Source organism: Anser cygnoides, chromosome 1, assembly GCF_040182565.1.
Source record: "Anser cygnoides isolate HZ-2024a breed goose chromosome 1, Taihu_goose_T2T_genome, whole genome shotgun sequence".
Lineage (NCBI taxonomy): Eukaryota > Metazoa > Chordata > Aves > Anseriformes > Anatidae > Anser > Anser cygnoides.
Genome location: NC_089873.1, coordinates 141,251,821 through 141,274,646, shown reverse-complemented (window position 1 = coordinate 141,274,646; position 22,826 = coordinate 141,251,821). Strand labels below are relative to the sequence as shown.

General features: G+C 46.4%; 1 protein-coding gene across 1 annotated transcript in view; it reads right to left on the bottom strand.

The window, feature by feature from the left end:
• Window positions 1-21,956, bottom strand: part of ATP10A (ATPase phospholipid transporting 10A (putative)) — a 113,434-nt gene extending 91,478 nt beyond the window's left edge. The window contains exon 1 of the mRNA XM_013180709.3: window positions 21,234-21,956. Coding sequence (XP_013036163.1) covers window positions 21,234-21,679 — 446 coding nt within the window. The 5' untranslated portion in view covers window positions 21,680-21,956. The remainder of the gene's footprint in view (window positions 1-21,233) is intronic.
• Between the last annotated feature and the right edge of the window lie 870 nt (window positions 21,957-22,826).

Below are 22,826 nucleotides of genomic sequence, written 5' to 3'. Positions count from 1 at the left end.
TGGAACAGGTCTCTGATACGATCAGATTTCTGCCAGCAAAAGGCTCTGAAGTAACCCCTAGGCTCCTCTGCTGGGATCGATAGGAGCGGGTTTGATTCTCACAGTGTGCATAATATCTCACACAATGTCTGACACCGTGGATTTCTCCCCATATCAATAGCTGACTTGCAGGAAAACTGAAGGCGAAACGTAGTCCCTAGTGAGCAGTGAAAAACAGAACACCGGGCTAAAGTAATACAGCAACATGTAATCTGTGCTCTGAAAATATGACATTGATTAGTTTTATTTTCTTCAACAGGCCACACTACCTCTGATTCTTCCACTTTTACCGTGCAAAAAGAAGAGACTAACTTTGCATCCATTAAAAGTAATGGGACTTGTGCTGTTGATTCAAAGTGGGAGAAGACCCCAGATCCTTTCAGTGCCATTCATAATTTGGGTTGTCAAGGATTAACATTTAACTAAAGGTCTTTGCTTGGCAAGCTGAATAGATAATGTAAAACTATGTAGGAGGAAAATCTAACCGAACCTTGAGTTTGTGGTGTATCCTGAAAAATAAGGATATTACTGGGTTTTTGTACCATGGGTCAATTTAATTTAGCAAAGAGAAGGCTGGGAAGTTCCTTGATCAAAACTTGTTCACAGCCACTCAGGGAACAGCTTTCTGAGAAAGGTGATTAGGTGAGGAAAGACAAGTTTCAGTGGCTCAGAACTGGATCTAAGCAAAGATCAGATGGAAAATAACGTGCAAATTCTCCACTGTAGCACAAGGATGATGTCCAAAGGGATGTGAGGGATGCGGTGGTTTGCATTCAAATTCAATTCAATCTATCAGACAAGACTTTCTGCATCAAACACCAACTTGATGCACAAAGAAATTGCTTAAAGTGTTTGTTTCCTGTGCCATAAAGACAACATAATTATCAGACAACAATTATTTTCGTATCATTAACTCTAATCTATTTTCCATGGTTCAACACCTTTAACGTTTCTAGTCTTTGACCAAAGCACAAGTTATTGTACCTGGAGTGCCCATCAATGCTAGCAGCATTGTGCCCAGGCACAGATGTCCTGAAACTCCATGTGAATGCCCTTCCTCTTCCTAGTGACAAATCAGAAAGGGGAGGCTGTTAATTTGCAGAACGTCTTTTAAAAATCTGCTTCCTTGCACCTTTATTTGCCCTCTTAATTAGGAATGCAGAAGTGAAATTAGGCATTTGTAGATTGTGATTCTTAAAATTACTGGGATGCCTTTGTAGTCTGAAAGGTTCGAGAAGCCTTCTTTCAAAACACCTGCCGTGTTATTACTGGAAATAGTGCTTTTTCTACAGCGATTCACACCCTAATCACTTCCCATCTGAGGAATGACTGCCTATCACTGTTATTCCTCAAAAGCTATAATGAGATTGAAGCACAGTGTGAAAACAAAACTTTTACAGATAGCTGGAACACTTCCATTTTCTGTTTGTTTGGCACCTTTTTATTTTTGATTTTTCCCAAGAGAAAGAAGCTAAATATTCTTTGGGGGAAAGAAGCTTTTCTGCTCCATTCAGAAAAGATAAGCAAGGACCCCTCTATCTGAGGCATTACCTACCTACTGTACAGCCTTCCTTAAAGAACACATGCAACTCAGCCCTTCCTACAAATCTACTCAGTTTGTATTTATAGAATAAATTTGTCTTCTCTCCCTGAAGAAATACCCAAAATTGCTTTTGTTCATCATTGCATGGCCTAGAAGTAAACAATTGGGTGACAGCAGAAAGTGTGATAACAGAATGATTGAGCACATTTTTAAAGTAAAGTGCACTGAATTACATTTTGTCCACTTGGTATGTTTGTAACCTTCCAAAATAGCGCAAAACGGTGCTGAGGCAGCAACTTAGCTGAGATGGATCAGAAGAGCTCAACTGGATGGGTTCAAATAAGGAGATGTCTCAGAGCATTCAGAGTGTGAAGCTTCAGTCCCAAACACTTCACTAAATTCACCATTTCACTTCGCATAATTGACAGCAGAGATCTTGGAGGTTCAGCTTATTTTTTACATGCAAGCACTTTCTAGGGAGGTACAGATGCAGCGTTTTTAAGCCTACTCACAATAATCTTGTTTTTACCTTTCACAGAACCTACAGGTACACCCACCCGCATCTCCTGGGATTTGTAGATGCAGGTGGAAAACTACCGCTGCGGGCATTTCAGGAGAAAATGTCCACACAGGCAGACTGTCAAGAGTCATGGAAGGTAACACTCCAACATTCCTATGTCCTAGCATTTGCCCCCATACCTGAACTGCTACAGCCCAAAGCTATTCTATATGCCTGGCAGGAAAGATCTCCATCATTTCCTCACCTTTAAAAAAAATAAAAAAAAAAAATCAACAGAACTTGACAAAGTTTAAATCTTGTATATCTGTCTCATTTTTCTGGGTCCATGAATAACGTGCATATTCCGTTCTGAAAAATAAAACTGCTCCCTTTTTTCTCATATTTTATGTAAACTTGCCTTCCTTTTTTTTCCTTCCACGTAGGAAAGAACAAAACAGATGGAAAAAAAAATGCAAGCTTGGATAGGTTCAAGAAGGTGTGTCACTACCACCAGCAGGATCTAGAGAAATTCATACTGGATGTAAAATTTCCATTTCCGTATTTCTTCACAAAACAACATACTCCTATCAGCTCTAACCCTTAGCAATATCTCTTTCCCCTCCTTATATAGGGGAAATCCCCTCCATACATAGAAGGGAAAAGCAGAACATCTGTATTGCTCAGAACAGCCTAGTGTTTACAAAACAATTGTAGAGGTACAGAAGACAGGATAAACAATGGGCAGACACTTAAAAATAGCTAACATTTTCAGATATTCCCCCATTTCATGGAGGATTCCATTTTGTAGAGATCTCAATGGGGCTGAAAATGAAAGAGTGTTTAAAATGCCTATATGTTTGATAGGGGAATGCTTCCTGCAGCAGCATCAAAGTCTTTCCCAGAAAGATGTCAGAGCTCTTTATAAATTTCAATTTCTTAATTATGGATGTCCGTAAGTAGCATTTTGGTACCCCACTTTATTTAAGAATAACCAAGTACCACGCAGAGAACATGTAAGAAGGTCTCCCAAGCTCTTTTTGTGAAGGATGATGTCTTTGTTCTGGCAGTGGATCCAAGAGGGCTCGGTATGCCCCCAGCCCTGTGTCATGTTGGTTGGAGAGGCGGCAGGTGACGGAGGTAGGAGGGCTCCACGGGCTGGAAACACAGTGGTGACATTAGAGGGCTCCTGTGGCATCGAGCTCGCAGGGACTGGGAAGGCCTAGTTCTGGGCTTCTGGCTTGCTGCAAGGTTTCCTAACTTCAGTCGCACTTGTCAGAAAAAAAAAATCCCTCCGGTGACAAATGAAGCATGACAATTTTTAGAAAAACAGCGCATGCACTGACAAAATTATGGGAGCTTTGATAAAATGGGCCTACAGTGGAGCACGGGATTTGGTGCTGATGAGCACCTTAGCGATGCTCTTGGCGCTGTGCGAGCTGCTTCGGAGGCAGCATGTCCCTGGCTTGTGAGAAGCAACAGAAGAGCAGTAACTAAAACAGGCTCAACAGCTCTGGTGTCCTCTAAAACTCTGTAACATTTAACCTAAAAGTCTTAACAAAGTCTGCCTTTACACACATCCACCCATACCCTCCTGATGAGACATTTTCATTTCACCTGATGTCAGCCACCCAGAAGTGAGGGACCTCGTCTGGGCTCCTTGCCTTCTGCAAATGGGAAAGGGGACTTCTGCTGGGTGGTTCTTCAGAGAGAACATCCTTCACGGAGGATATTTGGGACAAACAGCTCGCTGGAGATGGCAGTCCTTCCACCCAGGCTCTGCAGGGCGAGGTGGGACCACACGCCCAACATCCGAAATGCTGAAGCAAAGCAGGACAAACCTCATGCTGCTCTAGATGGCTTCAGAGAAAACCAAGCAACTTCAGCAGCTTAAATGAAGTTTGGCAAGTGGATATTGAATATAATTATTACCTTGCTCTTCCCCCTTCTGGGAATCCCAGTTTTCCCTCTGATGGGGTGTTCATGTTGAAGTCCTTTACCCTGGTGCACAGTCCAGTCCTACGGAAGCTCAGGGAACACAGAACTGGGCCTAATGCTTCCCTCACTCAGCAGCACCTCCTCCAAACAAGTTTTCCAAGGACACACACCTCTGTTTTACTGCGATGGCAGATGAGATCCTAACGTCTCAATGTTTGCGGAGCTCATTACCTACAGTAAAACCCCACGAGACTGTTGTCTGAGTGAGGTTTCTCACACTGAAATATTTTCAGAATAAACCTGCTAGAGACAGTTTCATTATTAGTTTTTTTTTTCTGCTTTGAAGCCTTTTTTAATTTGACCTTTGGAACAAATATTTCACAGGATTATTTTATTATTTGTAGCTAAGGAACACAATGGAGAAGTTGGAATATGCTCTCTTTCTACCTGCAGTTTGTTACGGTACATACATGTTTGTTCTGCGTTGTTTCTTTCCTTCCCAGTTCTTCCACGTCTACCAGCTGGCAATGGTCATTATGCAGGAACATTTTTTCAGAAGAGGCATTTCTGAAAGTGGTTATTTCTGCACATGGCACCTCCAAACACCCCCATCTCTTTTGGGGGCATCCGACAATGTTTATTTAAAATCTTTTTTTAAGTTCAGAGTTTCCCTGAGAATGTTGGGACAAGTAATTCTAATCCATTTACCACTGTAGTGTTGGGACTGATCGAGTCCTTATGGATAGCAGATACAGATTTCTTTATCGCTGGGACCGCAGATTTTTTCCTAACTTGTCTTTCACTCCATTTAAACCGATTTTGAAATCAGTTTAACCCAAAAACCCAAAAAAACAAAACCAAAAACCACCAAGCTTTTCCACATAAACTAGCTCCTTTGAAAATCCCTGACATAAGAAAATCAAGACGCTGTACTCCAATTGTTTCAGGGGAAATTGAATCATAACAAAGACCTCTTTGAAAAGTCCCAGTTCAAACCTCAAAACCCTGTGAAATAAATCATGCCCTTCCTATTTGATAGGCTGTGACTTTGTAGCACAAAAGGATAACGCAACTTGCTCAAGACCCTGTCCAAGACCCCAGTGGAGATCTCCCAAGTCCCTGTAACTGTAGTTAAAACTCAGTGCCATCCTCTTTCCCCAAATGCCTGAAGGCCTTTCAGTAATGCAGTAAGACACTAGACCAAACAGGAAAATAAATAAATAAAAAAAAATGGGGGAGGAGGAAGGCACAGGTCAAGCATAGGGGTATTTAGCAGTGCTCTGGATGAACAGGATGGATACCGAAGCCATCTTCAGTCCCTGATGCCCCAAGAGCCCTGGGTTGTGAAGAAAATGGCTTGCCTTGGGACAAGTGGCTTTCCTTCACAGGTGATCTTGCTGCAGGGAGAGCTCATGTACTAGTGAAGCAAGATTATAGCCTGTCACAATACAGAAAACTGTCCATCATAAAAAGAAACTGATGGCTGGATGTAAATCAAAACCATCACAGAGCCCCGGTCTCCTCCTGGGGGTAATTTCAAGGCCCAGGCTCTAAGCACTAACAGTTTGTTTTTCTAGCATTAGAGGTCAGAACCACATTTGTCTTTTGTCCTACTTTTTAATTTATCTTAACATTGGTCTTATCCGAGAAGTCCTTCAAATAATCAAAATTTCCCCATTTTTCTCTAAATGCCTCCCCCATAACTGACTAGCACTAACTAAAACACCATCATTTTGTAGATCTTGCAGAAACAATGTTTTGTTCACAGCAGCTGGTAAGAAGCACTCTTTTCTAAAAACATGCGAGCAGAAAAAAAAAGCCTCAAGAATGCCGATGCAAAAATAACTTGTTTTGGCAAGTTCAAGTATTTTATGCATGTATATCTGCAAGGTGTTGGTAGCAAAACTAATTTCTACTTCAACCTAAACACTGTAGAAAAATAACCAAAACAAAACATAAAACCCCCAAACACCAGTACGTGCCAAGTGGGAAAAAAAACACATTGGTAGAACAAAAATATTTACTTCCCAGCATCTAAAATTATTATGGGCATCAGAGAACATTTAGGAAAATGTCTTTTAAAAAACCACTGAAGTGTTATTTTAATATCTTCAAACAGAAGGAGACAAAGCCAGTGCTACTGATCCATGAAGCCTGGCTCTGTTCTTACCTCTCCTAGCAGGCTGGGCTAAGGATGACTGCTTCGTCAGCCACCAGCCATCTCTGTGCCTGCAGAGTTCACAGCACAGCTTCAGAAGTAAAGCACTTCTCTTGGGAATGTAAAAACTAGCACCAACAGTTGGAGCTGGCCAGAGCATGACTCCAGGTCATTCCAAGTAAAACGACTGGATTTCAACTTTCTCGGCTACCGTGCGTTGCCCGCTTTCAGTGCCATGGAAATACTGTGATTATTTTGGCCATCGGCTTCTGGAGTCTTCAGAGACCTGTGGAAAAAGACCCACCCCTGCTTTTGTAGTGATTACCCACTAGGTGGTCAAGTTTTTGGAGGTTTCTTGGTACGTGGCACAGCTACACAGAACAGACAACGGTCCCAGCATACAAGCTGCTAACTTGGTAGTTGTGAAATCGCACCTTCTCTTGACAAGTCAGCAAAACTGTCACCTTGGCTCTGAAAGGAAAATAATTACGTTTGGATTATTTCCTCGTATTTTCTAGTAGTTTCCTGAGTGACCTTAGACAGATGCCTTAATCCTTCTCGTCTCCAATTTTCTTTCTCCTTGTATTTCTAACCCATTGTAAAGCAGATCGACTGATGTTTACAAAAAAACCCTCTGATTCCTTACAGAGAAACAAGGCTGAGTCCACTCATATAGGTTTTAAGACCTATTAAACTCCCAGTCATCTTTTTCATACTTTCCCAGTTCAAAGACTGAATGTTATGGTGCTACCTACAACTGTGGACAATTTAATCTCACTCTTTTTTCTTGATTAGAACATGTATGTAAACCAGGTTCGCAGAGACCTCTAAGGTGCAAAACAACCCTGAAACTGAACTTGGAGATGCCTGAACCAAGTCCCGCAGAGCCATCCGGATGAAAGTCCTATATTCTCATCTGGGAGCACCACGTGCCTCAAACAGACTAGCAAGCCCTGCTGAGTGGCTCTGAGAGATGTGGATAACGCTGTGCTCTGCCCACAGACACACAGCGGCCTGCTTCAGTGCCAACACACGCCTCATAAATGAGATCCATAAATGGCGGCGTAAACGTCCTGAGTTCTCCACACCAACTGCCATGGATAGAGCTCGCTACAGGGACAGACAGGGGCAGACATCGAGTACGAAAGTCAGAGAAGTTTAAGCAGGGAGTCCCAGTACCTCACACTGTGGACATCAGATCCAGCAGTAGGCAGGCCTCTTCACTGTGAGGAGGTATGTGCCACGTGAGAAGATAGTGGAGCTTTTTGGAGGTATTTTAATTTTCACTTTTCAGGCCTCTAAAGCAATAACACGGCCTGCCTCTTTGCTAGTTAACTGAATTTTCTTCCTGTTCCCTTCCAGAAGATCCCTCCCCATCCTACTGCTAGACGCTTACAGCCCAACTTTTGCTAGGAACATTAAAACCACAAGTTTGGGTCTGAAAAGTATTTTAAAAACAATTCAGTATTATTTAGTATTTATAATATTATACTACATAATTCTACAAAAATTATTTATGACTATTTAAAAATATTTTAATAACCGCTTACGGTCATTAGCAGTTTTTATTTACACTTGCTTTCTGTTAGCACTTAGCCTTTTTTTGGAAAATTGGATTTAAATGTTCTTGTAAAATTCGGATTCTGCTGTGTCTGACTTGCCATAATGATCTTATTTTAGAAAGCCAGGGGAAAAATCATGGCTCAAAGAGAGTTCTCCTGCTGACTTCAAGCAGGGTAAACATTACTCTGGAACATGAGCTGCCTAAGCTGCTGCAGCACAGGTTATTTTCTTGAAGCTCTGGAAATCTTGTTGTGCTTCCTTCATAAGCATTCAAAAGCAGCTTTTTGAGTTCATTGAAGTTCTCCGTAAAAATGGATTCAGGTGGCAGAAATAATTGTACTTGTTAACATCTGCTGAATCTCTTAAGCTTAAATCCGGCTTGTTTAGTTTGCTTTTCAACTGTGGATCGTGAATCTTCTGCTAATCTTATCTGTGCTGATGTGGTAAATCACATCTATGTCATTATAGACATGTTTTTCAAAAAACCAGCAACAACAACGTTTCACCAGGATTCTATTTTTTACAAATTAATAAATTATTTCCTCAGCCAAAATCACTCAGGAAACAGTGCTGTGTTAACTGCCAGTAACAGGAATCAGGGTTTACCAGCCACTTGGTCACACTTACACTGAAATGACCCCTGAAAATAAAGCTATGCAGTTTGTACCTGCATTTATTGCAATTGAGCATGGGCTTGTTTCAGTCTAAGTATTTTGTACACTTGCAAAGTGTACAAAATGGAGCAGGGTGCAGGGCCCTATAGCCTACCAGCTATGCCCCATCCCCAAACAGAAAACTGTGTCGTGAACTTGCTGTGCTCGAGCAGATAAGCGCTGCTAAGAGGCAGCACAGCAGCAGTGGCCCACCTTGCTTCCAGAGCAAGGAGCACCCACCTCTGCACAGTGCTCTGGAGATATTTGGACATACCTGCTGGGACAGCCCTGCTTCATTCTTACACACTTTTACACGCCTTTTATAGCTGTGAGTTTTAAGGCCTGGCACTCAGGTAAGCAGTTGCCTAGGAAATCAACCTGAAAACAAAACAAAACCTCTTTTTTTCTGAGCTTTGCATATTATTTGATTTGTACATGGGCAAAAAGATGAACAGATTAAGTTTTCTAAATACCTGGCTCATATTTTCCCACTGTGAATTGTATACCTTAGAGTTCCCATTAAATACGTACTGGTGTGTGGCACCTGAAGAGAAGTTAGAGGGAACACTGACTGGGGACCCTGCCTCGTGCTGGTGGAATTTCCACACTGTGTGCGACCTCAAGGAAACCAATTGCTGTGGCATCGAGCTGGAACTGGTCAGTTAACAAAAACAGGTCAGAAAAGAGCAAGACGCATAGGAGGAGACATCTCACAGAAGTGCTGGACATCTGGTTGTGTATCTAGTAACTGGAGAGTAAGAACACTGCTCTCAAATGACCAGCAGTAGGATCTGAATTTAGTCTGAATACTGCTCGACTACCTGGACAATTCACCGTTGGCTTTAGCCACTTGTGTAGATGGGGTTGTAGATCTAAACCTTCCTTTAGGGGTGAAAAATAAAGAATACAGATCGCATTTTTTCTTAAGACTTTTAGGCAGGGTGCAGCACTACCTACGCAGGCATACTTTCTGTAAAAGTGGACAGTGGGTAAAAAAAATAATAAAAAAATAAAAACAAAACAAAACAAAAATATTTCCCAGAAGCTGCTAGATAGGACAGCTTAAGGGAATGTTATTATGACTAAAAGGCTGGATTGGCTGCACAGAACAGCTACTGCCAGTGATAAAGCATAAAGGTTAAACAACTGGGGACAAGCCTGCCAGATGTAAAATGGAAAGTTTCCAACTTAGGAGCAGCAGAGGAAGGACATGGATTAATATGCCATGACAAAATAAGCATTATAAAAATCCTCCAAGCCAAACCAAATGCCACTGAAAATAAACTCAGAAACTCTCCTCCTTCTCTTTTGCTCCCTGCATTCCAAGGAGGATTGAATTTAGAATAACCATGGGGAATTTGAGAGAAATCTTACACTGAAATGCTGAACATAAGCTTTAAAAGGTAGAGATGCTGCATGAGCTTAGGAGACACTATTGCTGTCTTTATCATGATGGATTATTCACTCTTATCTTCCACACTTATGTATGAAAAGGAATAACCTTTTTGGACTTAAGTTTTTTCACGAGTTTTATCTTCAGTGAGACTGGTAGTGATCAGACAGATTCTTAGCCAGTTTTTTAAAATAACTGATAGCGTGAAAATAACTGATAGCTTCTACTTGGCTTATTAACTGGAGAAAAATAAAAACCAAATCAATGACTGGACACTTGAAAAATACACAAAACCCACTGGTTGTTGACTTTTCATCCTGGCTACCTTTCAGCGCTAGGTTTGTGAGCTCTATGCATAGTGACACCCCGTCAGGCTGAAGATCCTACACTGCAACGCTCTTTGGCAGATGGCCTTACAGGTACACACATATTTTTCCGGCAGCTATTTTGCTGTTAATACATCAAACTTATTACACAGTGCGGTAGGACTTAAAAAATGGAGTCTATTTTGTCAGTCCTCAAATTAAGGGAGTATCATGGATTGTTCAGTCCATGGCAAGTGCTGTTACAGACTTTAAATTGGGCTCCTGGAAAACGGGTGCAGCAAATTAGACAGCAGCACCACTAGACTGAGAGTCAGCTCAGCCCTGGCGCAGATTTCTGATGAACATGCATTTTGGAAAGTTCCCACAGGGTTTGACAGAAATAGGAGCTCCCACACATAACCCTGATGCTGTCACCAAAAGCAGAGAGGGGGATGAAACTGCACTGGAAATGAATGAGGGACATATGTAAGAAAAACCTGATAGGAGACAGTACATTTAAGCCTGAATGAACGGGAAGAGCAGATGTCAAATACTGCAATCAAGTGAACAGAACTTAGGACTTTCAATATAGCAAACAGTGGCACGACTTCTTATGGTGCTGCACCTTTTGTATGGCTATATGGTGTGTCTGCATGTGCTTCGGGACAGGCACTGCAATTGCAGCACAGAAACTGACAACCAAGGGTAAGTCAGTGATACTCAGAATTAGCAGGGAACTTTCGCCATTGAGCCCCCTGATTCTGTCCCTCACCACTCAGCATTATCCCTAGCAGGTTTTAACAGCTGATCCTACCAGACATCAAGCATAAGCCAAATAACAGCCATATGTGGTATTTGCAAGATACCTGACAGTGATGCCTCTTGTAACAGCCATATGTACGTCAAATACACATCCTCTGCATTTTTAAGAGAATCAGCTTGCAAAGACGTTTTAGTTGACTTTGCATTTAGGCACATCCAGACAAACAGCAGAAAGCATAAGCAGGAACCTCCCACCTTCTGTTTCAACACTCCTCCCCAAAAGGTTCATCTGAGGTTAAAAGAGCAAATAGCATCCCAAAATACCAAGATTCCTCATGTTACGTGGGCTGCCTGAAAAACTCCTCAGAAATGCAAATGCCTTCAGTTATTCAAATGGGAAAATTATTTATTGGTCGTGACTCATCTCTTACATTGTTTCTCAGCATTGAGATAAACTACACAAACACAATTCTCAAGTATGAACAACATGTTAACGGTTAATGCTGAAGGCAAAATGCGTCAGGAGATAAAGAGTAGATCCTGAGTTATTGCCTTCACCTGACAGGTGAACATACTCGTGTCTACAACTCTCAGTACGGAAGTCTTAAATGAATTATGAAATATAAGCAGCAGGACAGGCTTTTCTTCTACAGCCCCCAAATCGTATGGAGTATTGACAGGAATTAAAATCTATTCTCTCTTAGTTTACTAACGGGATTTACCTTGTCCAAATTTAGCAGGCCATCTAGTCAGGCTTCACCTGTGTCATCACCAGAGAGAGGTCCGGACCTCCTGATTCAAACTCTCCTAAGGTAAGTGTCTCCAACAAGCTGGAAGGACTTCCTCACTCTGCCCTGAAGTGCTTAATGCTCTCCGCTGGTTGCGGCACAAGTTTAGATGACTTGGTCAGATGGGACACCTAACTCTAAGCTGAAATAAACCTCAGGATACCTAACTCTAAGCTGAAATAAACCTCTCCTCTTTCCCAGCAAGAACCTGACAGACTGCTTCAGGAAATGCCCGTGCCAGGTCAGAGAGCGCCTAATTAGCACGTGAGAAGATTTCCTGACAGCTACAATCAGTGGAAGCCAACTACGGGCATATGCAGAAGAGGTAAGACAGGAATCAACCTGTCTATCAGGAGGACAGGGATTCCAAGCACTTCTGATAAAATCTGAACATAGGACAGCCAAATAGGGAAGATCCAAATGCTCTCAATAAAAACAATAAATCTATTTGTTCAGTAAGCTGTGTAAGACCACACTTCTGCTTCACTGCTTTGCAGGTGTACAACAAAGGGGGAAGTACAGCAAGGGGAAGCTGACAATGGGAATACAGGAATTTGAAAAGGGAAGAAAAAGAAAATACAGAAAGCATCTAAACCCCCAAATATAAATGCGGTGCCCCCCCCCCCCAAAAAAAAAAAAAGTTCTACACTTGCAACATCAGATTTAAGGGTATTATATCTGATTTCTTATAATTTACTTTTGCCCCAAACAGGTATCTCTTTCTAATGCATTTATTGAATCTCCTGCATTTTTAAGGGTTTGGCTGCTAAATCTGTCTGCTGAAATTTGTCCACTGGCATCTCCTCTGAGTTACCTTACTCGGTGTCTGCACTTTGAGAGATCCTGAGCGTGCTCACTGCTGCATTTAGGTGCCTACTGTTCAGCACTTTGCACGTTGGCCTCAGTATTTCGGGAGATTTCACAACTTGTCCAACAACTTGTTGGTGAACGAACAAAATCAGCTAACATAGCCAAAATAGGCACATTCAGGTTGTTACTCACGGGAACCTGCCAAGGGGAAGCAGAAAGGTGAATGCACGGAGGGCAAGCATGTAGGTATATGGCTGCATGGCCCAGGAGAAGTCTAGCAAGCACAAGGCAATGTACAAAGATAAAGAACTGTGGTTACAAATGCTGTTACTTAGTGATGGACTGTCTCTTCTAAAAAACACAACCAAAGCCAGCATCAAAACTACAGAAATACCAAATATTCTGCAATAGCATTTACACTTTCTGGTTAATATAATGGCAGCAGAGACATATCAAAACTGGAGTGCAGCTGTCAGTCAAACGTTTAAACTCTTCCTTGAAGTAGGTCAGTATTTCCAGACAACCAGAACATAAAAACAAAACAAGTGACCTCCATGCCTATTATAACAAATCTCCAACAGAGTCTGGGCTTATAAAATAACTGGGCATGATGCAAATGTTGGCTTCTGCATGGGAGAGACTGGCCTACTTGCCACACCACTCCAGAGAAACTGTGGTCAGAAATGAACAAAATTGTAATAAAATAGAGATGGCAGATGTTTTCTACCCCTAAAATCATGGAATCATAGAATGGCTTGGGTTGGAAGGGACCTTAAAGATCATCCAGTTCCACCCCCCTGCCATGGGCAGGGATGCCACCCACTAGATCAGGTTTGCCAGGTCCCCATCCAGCCTGGCCTTGAACACCCTCAGGGATGGGGCATCCACAGCTTCTCTGGGCAACCTGTGCCAGTGCCTCACCACCCTTTGAGTGAAGAAAATGCACGCCTTGCTTGTGCAAGACTGTCCTCTGACCATACACCATGGCTTTAAGGACGTAGGCTGACCACAGCTGAGATTTTCACCTTTAATACTCTGGAGAGAATAAAACATTGCCCCTGTTGAAGCACAGAACTAGACAGTGTGCCAGCTCGTAAGCCTCTGCAGTCCCCAGGGCAGAACACACCACTCGCCGGGTAGCTCGCAGTTTGCTGTGTAGCTGTATCCTAGAAACGGTGAAAGAGAGCAAGTTGTTCCTCTCAGCTGACATCCTGCACGCTCTGAAAACTCTTAGTTTGAAACCCCCTCATTCCCACTTCCTGGACATGCAGCAAAGATTAAACCAGCTCATTCAGAAATGTGCAGGTCCTCTTCCTCTAACTAAATCTGAGGCTTGCTTTATCAAATCTTTCAGTTCAAAGATGTATGTTGTGTCTGTATGCAGCCTTGGCTGAGCTCCTTATTAAGCCTACTCAAGCTCCCGGTACAGGATGTCACTCTCACGCTCTTTCTGCCTCCTCTCTCCTCCACGACACCACAAGCAGTACCTCAGGAAGAGCTACAAGCCGTGTCTTTCACACCTCTGTGTTGCGGCTGCCTTTTGGGTGTGGGTCAGTATCTGTGCTTGACATACGCCAGAGGAAGCGACTGCCTGGATCTATACGAAGTACCAGTAAGAGGTCAGTGTCTTTTAGCTCCAGGTTGGCTCCTCGCTTTGCAACCATGCCACTCACTGAAATGCTCTCTCCCTCGCCCGGTGCGTGGACTCTGGCTGCTGTCCTTCCCCTCCCCGTGTCCCTGAGGGCCAGGGTCAGGCAGGGCGTACTGCAGGCTAGCAGCAGGGCTCACCTCGTGTTTCTGCTGCGGATCTCTTCTGCGTAGAGGCACGACCGGCCGCGAGCATAGTTGTGCCGGTGCCAGCTCCCAAGCACAATTGCCGAGGCCGAGGGTAAGCTGTGGAAACGGGTTCGCCTCTGCAGCTATGTGAAGTGAAACAAAGTGTTCTGCTTTTCGTGGGCTTTATTGCTCTCAATGTATGTGGTTCCTAAAACCGCACCTGCACAGTGTAAAGCCTGAAAACTGGGCACAACCCCGAGGCCGTGCGTTTGGCCGGCCAGCTGCAGTGCCGTCACTCTGCATATACACGACAGCTCCACCAAAAGGAGCGTGGCGGGGGGAGAGGAAAGGGCACCTGCCAGGCTGCTCTCGGGCAGAGCAATGACGCTGCAAGTGAGCAGAGTGCTGGGCTATGAGGCATGGCACCCAGATGGCACCTGCTGCTGTGTCAAGGCCGGCAGCCTGCCCATCCACCTGACAGGGCTGTGCAAGCCTGGACGGGGCCGCCCAGTGGCAGGGGGCCTCGTCCTTCTTCTCTTTTCATCTTCCCTATCAGCCAACGTCAGTCAGTCCCCTGACGCTCCCATGGTAGAATCACAGAATCACAGAATATCCCGAGCTGGAAGGGACCCACAAGGGTCACTGAGCCCAACTCCTTGCTCCACACAGCACCACCCAAAATCAGACCATGTGTCTGAGCGGTGTCCAAATGCTTCTGGAACTCTGGCAGGCTCAGTGCTGTGACCACTGCCGTGGGGAGCCTGTCCCAGTGCCCGACCACCCTCTGGGTGCAGAACCTTTCCCTAACCCCCAGCCTGACCCTCCCCTGTCCCAGCCCCATGCCGTTCCCTCGGGTCCTGTCGCTGTCCCCAGAGAGCAGAGCTCAGCGCCTGCCCCTCCGCTCCCCTCGTGAGGGAGCTGCAGGCCGCCATGAGGCCTCCCCTCAGCCTGCTCTGCTCTGGGCTGAACAAACCAAAGGGCCTCAGCTGCTCCTCATACGTCTTCCCCTCCAGACCCTTCACCACAGTACAACTAAGGCCTCCCAGGCACAGTATGAGGGCTGCTCTCATCTGGAGGAGTGCTCTGCTGGGGGAAAGAGTGCCCTGGCTAAACTGCGCCATGCTAGCTCATGAGCAGTCCAATTGACCTGTGGCATGGTGGTCACAGTACCAACATACACATCGTCCGTTCTGCTGACCAGGTGACACATGCAAGGTGGGATCTGGAATCACGGTTTCTGGCAGAGCCAAACAATACAGGGTATTCTTTTGCCTCGTACAGTCTCTTTGGAAATACACTTTGACAGAATCTTCTGCCAGCCACCTCTAGCAGTAGGCACGATCTCAAGATGACACGACACGTGAGAGCAAGCAGATCTGCACACAAGGTGGCCACCTGTACGTGTGGGCTGCAGCCTGCTTCACATGAGCTATAGAGTGCCTACAGAGCGCAGCACGTATCCGCACAAATTAATCTGGAGGTATCGCTGGGTCTTTCAGTCGAGATTAGCAGTGTCTTCTCTGGCAGTTAGCCAGAAGCGTGCGAAACAGCCTGCAACTGCTCTCATGACATCCTATGCAAACTAAAGAGCTTACCAATAAGAAGCAAGCATTTGCCTTTTCAAGTAGTGAAACTCAGGCATCTGGAAAATGTGCCCTCCGCTGAACGGCAAATAAACCGCACGCATAGAGTGAGATGGACACAGGGGTTCTCCTGTGCATCACGGCTGGCTGCATCTTGGCAAACTGGCACAGGCTTCCCTTGCTAATGTAAGAAACTCCACTGCAGAATGAAAGTACTCCATTAGTCTGACAGAAAAGCCTCTACTACATCTCTCAGGGAGCTTACTCACTGCCAGCCTGGACCAAACTGAGGACAAAGACACAGTAACATGAACAGAGCAGCACCTCTCCAAAACTGGAGGAGGGAACACTGGCTTCTCTGACACAGATTCAGACCACTACTTTCTGCTTTCAGCTTCCTGTGCATGAAGCTCACTCACAGAGGAAACTGAGTAATCCCAGGTAGTTTCCTTCTGAATCACATCTAGTGACATTTGCTTTCTGGAAGGGATGAGACAAGTGTATTTCTTCTGGTGAGAAATGTCATACCCTGCCTGCAGTACCCGGGACCAGAAGCTACTCTGGTCTATTCGGGTAGTGTGGGAGATGATCACAACCCACCTCCCCAGAGGCTGGCGTTGCCAGGAAAATGTGTGAGACCCAAGAACTGGAGCGGCTGCACATCGAGTCCTCGTGTGGTTACTTCAGAGGCCATGAGTGGCAACAGCAGTGCCCTTGTGAGGATTCGGTGACACGGCTCTGTCTTTTTTCTCTCGGGCTGGAATTGCTTTCACTGGCGGGCTGACAGAGGGGAAGAAGAAGGAAGCAAATTTTGGAAATTGTGTGAAACAAGTTGCCCACATCAAGCCCTCTTTTCTCCTCCTCTTGAGTTCTGCAGAAGGAAATTAACATTTAATGTAAACCAGCTTGCTTTGATAGCTGCCTCAGTGCCCCATTAAACATTTTCCACACCTCGGGGGAGACAAATGCCAGGTCATAAATTCCAATTTGTCATGGATTTTCTAAGTCACAGGTTGACAGAAGAAGCGGTTATCACTCTCTGATCAGTATGCAGACACCATTACAGTCTTTCACAATACTCTTCAATGGACACAGCAAGAATTAGAGAGTAGATTTAAAAAGCAAAGCCCTTCGGTTTTAAACATAAGGCTCCCAGAAAAACGTTAGAAGAGATTATTTCACCAACACAGCACTTAGTCAGTAACAAAATGTAATTCCCTGCTGGATGAGTGCCATTATTTGTTGTGATTGTAGTTATCACTATTCATCTCCTATTCACATACCATGCAAATATATACCATACTTTGTAACAGCACACCAAAAACAAAGCCCCTGCTTAGAAGAGTTTTAACACTTTGCATCCAATGACAAATTTAGTTCTACCAAATATTTAAGAGCAGCAGTAATGTGTGCATCCCGGAACTATCTGGAGCAAACATTTACATGTAACTGCAAAGAAAAAAACATGCTTTCGTCCTCCAGGCCCAAGATAATAACCCAGAAAAGTAACAAACCAAACAAGATTTCACCGCGAGGTTGCAAATTTGTGATCTCCAGTCATCAACATCCATCCCTGGGTCATGGAAATGAGGAAGAGGAACAAAGAGATGAGACTAAGGTGATCACCGAATTGCAAAGGTTATGCACGCAAAACAATATTCTGGTCTGTGCTCTAATGCCTTTGTAACTTCCCTCCAAACCAACTAAGCAAGAGTTTGTGTGCTCTTCTGGGATCCAGCCTTTCTAACGAGCACCTGCACTGAACCTAAATTCTAGGTGACCTGTGCAAATGTCCTCCTAAAGAGTGCCTAGTGTCCTCTGTCGTCTAAACAGGACAGGTGCCTTGAAAGGCTTCCAGGGAGAGGCCCTATTGACTCCTCTTGGCTAAGAAACCTTCCCTCTTTGCCTATCAAACGTGCACGCTCTTACAGGCGCACCCGCAAAATCCATCAAGCAGCAACACAAGCGTGCAGTTCTCCAGCGTTTCATTCCACGACATATGCTGCCAATTCAAAATCAACAGCTTCTTTCGATTTATTTGAAGAACTGGGTCTTTTCCCTGTCCACCCGCCGACTCTAGAAAGCAATAGCTTTTGAGGGACTCTCCAAAACATCCAGAATTTCTACACGAAAGCTGTCTCCTCCTCCGAAAGCAAGCTGCATCTCCTAGCTTTTTACTTGAGGTTGCATCATCCTTTTCTGTTCTATCGTCTGATAAGTCTTGCCAGCTCTGAGCCACTGACTCATTGATTCGGCAGCGGTTGTATGCGAACGGGTCATCTGAGTCCACGCCGCTGGGACGGCGGGAGGAAGGAGGCCTCGCCTGCACACCAGCTGTTAAGCAGCCAGCACAGCAGGAGAGCAGCATTTCAAGCCCCGGGTTCAGATTACTGACACCACCAGGCCGTGTAGGCTGTGCCGGGGAACCTGGCCGTGGGCGCTGCCCTCGCGCTGCTGGAGCCTCTTCCTAGCGAGCCGGCATAGAGGACGCATGGCAGAACATATGCGATCTGACACGAAACTTCACTTAGCTGCTAAACATTACCTAAGACAGAGGGCTTTTCTCTGCAAAAGGTCCTGTCTCAAGCTGATTGCAGCTTGTCACTTGCTGTTGCCTGTGTTTGAGCGCTGCTGCTGGTGTTTGTAGTGGTTCTTTCAGCGGGGTGGGTGGGTGGCTGGAATGGGGGGCCCATGACAGCGCGGAGGACCAACCTGGCACTCACACACATCCCGTCTTACAGATCTACGGCCAGCAAGAGAAGGGTCTCTGCTCCCTGGTAGCTGCACGGGACTGCAGCTGTGTCCATCCACCTGCCCTACCTATGGAAGCAACTGTACTGAGGGCAGCATCGGCATCAAAGTTGGCTCCACTGTCACCACAAGGAAGAGACAGTCAGTCTGGCTTGGTCAAAAGGTAGAAGAACTGATAAAGTGATCAGCACGAAACGGATGTGGAGAGAAAAGCTGTCACTTATTGCTTCTTTACGTGACACCTACACTTCAGCATTTTTCCAGAAACAGAGTCTGAGGAAACAGAGTAAAAGTCACATCCAATTCCTTGTGCTTCTCCTAGCACGACACCTTTTGGAGAAAACTGCTTTTCTGAACTCACGCCCAGCGACTTCCATGACCTTGATACCTTGATACCGCTCAACCTTGGTTCCTGCTTCCCGCTTCAGCTCCAGAAGTCATGCACGTTACCGAGAATCTTTGTCTGTATCTGCAAAACCAGCAAGTTCTCGTCCCATCTCACCCACTGGGGCTGGAGGACATTTAAAAAAGTGATTTTGTGATGTTGAAATTAAGGATAGAAAAAGAAGAAGTATGTAGATAAAGCCATATAAAAAATCATTTTAGCTACCTGTTTTGTTTTTCCTTTTCAATTGCAGGAGTGGAGCTTTTCCGAAGGACTGCCTAAGGGTGGAAATAGTCAAACTGCTATCAGGAACTAGGTTTCTGCAGACAGCTGTAAGGAAGCATCACCCATCCCTGCTCCTAGCCAGAAACTCTATTTGAACAGCTGTCAGAGTTCCTCAGCTTCCACAGTCATTGCCCTGCAGGGATTAGGCCCAAATGCACCTTCCTTGCAAACGCAGAGACTACTCAAACTATTCCCAAATTAATCCATACAAGTGCCACTCAAAAGTAATCCAACTTCTGCAGCAAAAGGAATAACTCTCAATTTTACTCTGGCACAGTATAAGCACTACAAAGGGCAACGCACTTAGCTGTGACACCCAAAATGGTACAAGCGATACCAAGACCAAAGGTACACCTTTTCTCATCATCACATCCACCTTTTCAGCAGCAGACAGGGATATGGAAAATTGCAGGGGTAGAAACTTTCCAGAATTAACATTCCAGTGCTGGTACTCATTAGTATCTTGAACAGTTTCTGCAACAGGTACTTTTTGCTTTTCAACCTAGGAGACACGGCAGCTTATTTCTAACCTGGTTTTATTTGGTAGGGGCCATCCACATTAATACTATTTTATTTTTGTGCAAGCGTAGTCCCTTACTAGCCCTCCTGCCACTCATTTCCTTCAACTCCAGAAGCGTTCACAGAGTTAAGGGTGGCTACAAGCACGCAAGGCACTGGGCAGTGCCCTGGGTTAGTAATGCCCATGTACGTGATGTGGCTGGGTTATATTCATTTTAGTTTACAGAAAGAAGCCTATTTTATTTGTGTTCCCAGGCATGCATGTCTAGGGGCAGGGGAATATCCCAGGGTGAGATTTCTTGTGTGATATGAGTTTGTAAAATAACAAACTGAGCCTGCTGCATGTTGAAACTGCAGACTATTCTGAGTTCTTTTTAGCATTTTATTTTTTTCACACGCCTTTCTTGAAATAGGAGAGCTGCTCCCTGCCTTCATGCTTACGTCAGCCCAGAGGACCCCTCCCAGACAGCTTGTGGAATCGGAGCTTAAGCTTCTTGGCACGTGTTTCTATTCTGTTAGATCTACACATCAGAATGAGAAACGAAACCTACTCTCTTGGAAACTATGTTCTTCTCTCAATCCCCCAAAAAAATCTTAGCCTGAGCTGCTATGAGGTGACTACCTAGCATGGAGAGGAAAACAAAACAAAAGTTCTCTAAAGGTGGATTTTTTGCACATAAATGTTAATGCAAAAGACATTTCAGTCTTACTTATGGATAACAAGGACGTGGTCTAAACCTGGAGCTCAGATCATTAAAAACAGCAACAAAATATCTGAAGGGGATAAATGACATAGTGCTCCAACCACAAGCTTTGGGAGATGGCAAAGTCACAGGGAATGATGACACTTGGGACGATTCACTTAGGAGTACACGTTCAGTGAAGGGACTGCCTCACATTCTCCAGAAATGCGGACACAGGTCAGGCTCACCAATTCCTGCCACGAAACCTCACACTCTTAACTCAAATGCAGACGCCTTCGGCCTCTACCCCTGGCACAGCAAAGATTTATTAGTAGATTACTTCAGTGATGTCTCACAGTACTTAAACCAAATGAATGCCTGAAACTACCGCTCTCACTGGGAAGTATTTGCACAAGGGCTTGTGAATCAAGCAATGCTTGCGATGCTGCTGTCACTGTGATGCACGGTCCCTCCTTTAAAACATAAAACACCCCTTAGACGTAGACCTACACTTAACTGTCGCTTACTCATAAATCTATAACGTGCTGTGGAAGTCCCACTGATCGGAGTGAATCCGCTCTCATCCAAAGGTACCGGGCTTTAGGAACACCTGCAGCTCCGAGGAAAGACACGGGAGATGCCAACTCCAAGGATAACCGAGAGCTTCTTCACACTTGACGTGGACACGAAACCCCTCAGGAGCAGATGTGCTCGCTACCATGTGTCCACACGTCCCCTAGCCCACGTCCCATGCACCCAGCAGCCCCGTCACGGCGCTCCCCATCCCTAGCGCCCAGCCTGACCTGCTGTACACCAGGCACTCCATGTGGTTGATCTCCTTGTCGGAGAGGTAGCGGCTGTAGTCCTCCCACAGGTCCTTGATGGCCGTGACCGCCAGGATGAAGAGCACGGGGGCCAGGGCCAGCTCCGGCTGGAAGGCGTTGACGGCCGGCGCGAAGTTGAGCAGCGCGATGAAGACGAAGTAGACGTTGGCCAGGCGGTGGAACTGCTCGAAGAGGTTCTTGGGCAGGAAGGAGAGGGCCGTGTACTTGGTGGTCTTGAGGCGGTTGCTGGCCAGCGAGGTCCTCTTGGACTTCTCCGCCTCGGCCTCGGGCAGCAGCAGCAAGTTGGAGCGCACCAGCCGCGTCTTGCTCTCCTTCCTCCTCCGCCGCCTCCTCTTCCTCTGCCTCTCCTTCCCCTCCGGCCGCACCTGGGGCGCTCCCTCGCCTCCTGCAGCGCCCTGGGACATCTCTGCCTCCCTCCGGGCTCGCTCCGAGCCGGGACGGGGCGAGAAAGACCGGGGGCAGCGCGGGCAGCTCCCCCCCTGAGGCACGGCCGCCCGCCCCGCCGCCCTAAGTTATCATCCTCAGCCGCTCGCCACGGCTCTCGCTTTCCTCTTCCCCTCCGGGGGGAGGGAGGAGGGCTCTTTCAAACCCTCTCCCAACTGCTCCGCTTGGCCCTCGCTCGCTTTCTCCTCCTCCTCCTCCTCCTCGGCCGGGGAGGGGACGTGGGCAGGCGGCGAGCCGAGCCCTCCTCCCGCGGGCCTCGCCCCGGCCCGCCGCCGGAGCCGGCCCGGGGCGCTGGGGGGGGGGGAAACCCTTCGCCATGGCGGGGCCGCTTCTGTGCGCCCCTGGGCAGCGGGAGGCCGGGCAGGGAGCCGGAGAAGGAACCGGGGGCGCTGGTGCTGGTGGCGGTGGGGAGGACCCGGGCGCCCCCGCCACGGGGGAACTCGGAGCGAGAGCGGCGCTTCCGCGGCCACACGGCCCCGGGGGACCCGCCGCCACGCCGCCTCGCCTCGCCTCGCCTCGCCCCGGGGCTGTCGCTTGCCCGGGGAAGCGGATCCCCCCAGCACACACACACACAGACACACACGGCCCTGGGTGCAAGGCGGCGGATGCCACGTTATCTGCCGCCTTTGACTTTCCATTACACGGCGGGGAGGTGGCGGAGGAGGTGTGGGTTGAGAGAGAAAAAAAATTTCCGCTGAAGTGCTCGCCCGGGCTGTGCCGGCATTCATCCCGGGCCCCGAGCACAGCGGGCAATCGCCATCAGTGACTGAGCCCACAGCTCCCCGCTGTAACGCCCCGATTTCTCCCTGAAGACACGTGGCAGGGCTGAGGCACACGGCCCCCAAAATACTGTGGGAATAATGAACTGGGGTTGTTTAGTCTGGAGAAGAGAAGGCTCAGGGGAGACCTTACTGCTCTCTACACCTACCTGAAAAGAAGGTGTGGGGAGCTGGGGGTCGGCCTCTTCTCACAGGTAACTAGTGATAGGACTAGAGGGAATGGCCTCAAGTTGTGCCAGGGGAGGTTCAGGCTGGAAATGAGGAGACATTTCTTCTCAGAAAGAGCAGTCAGGCACTGGGACGGGTTGCCCAGGGAGGTGGTGGAGTC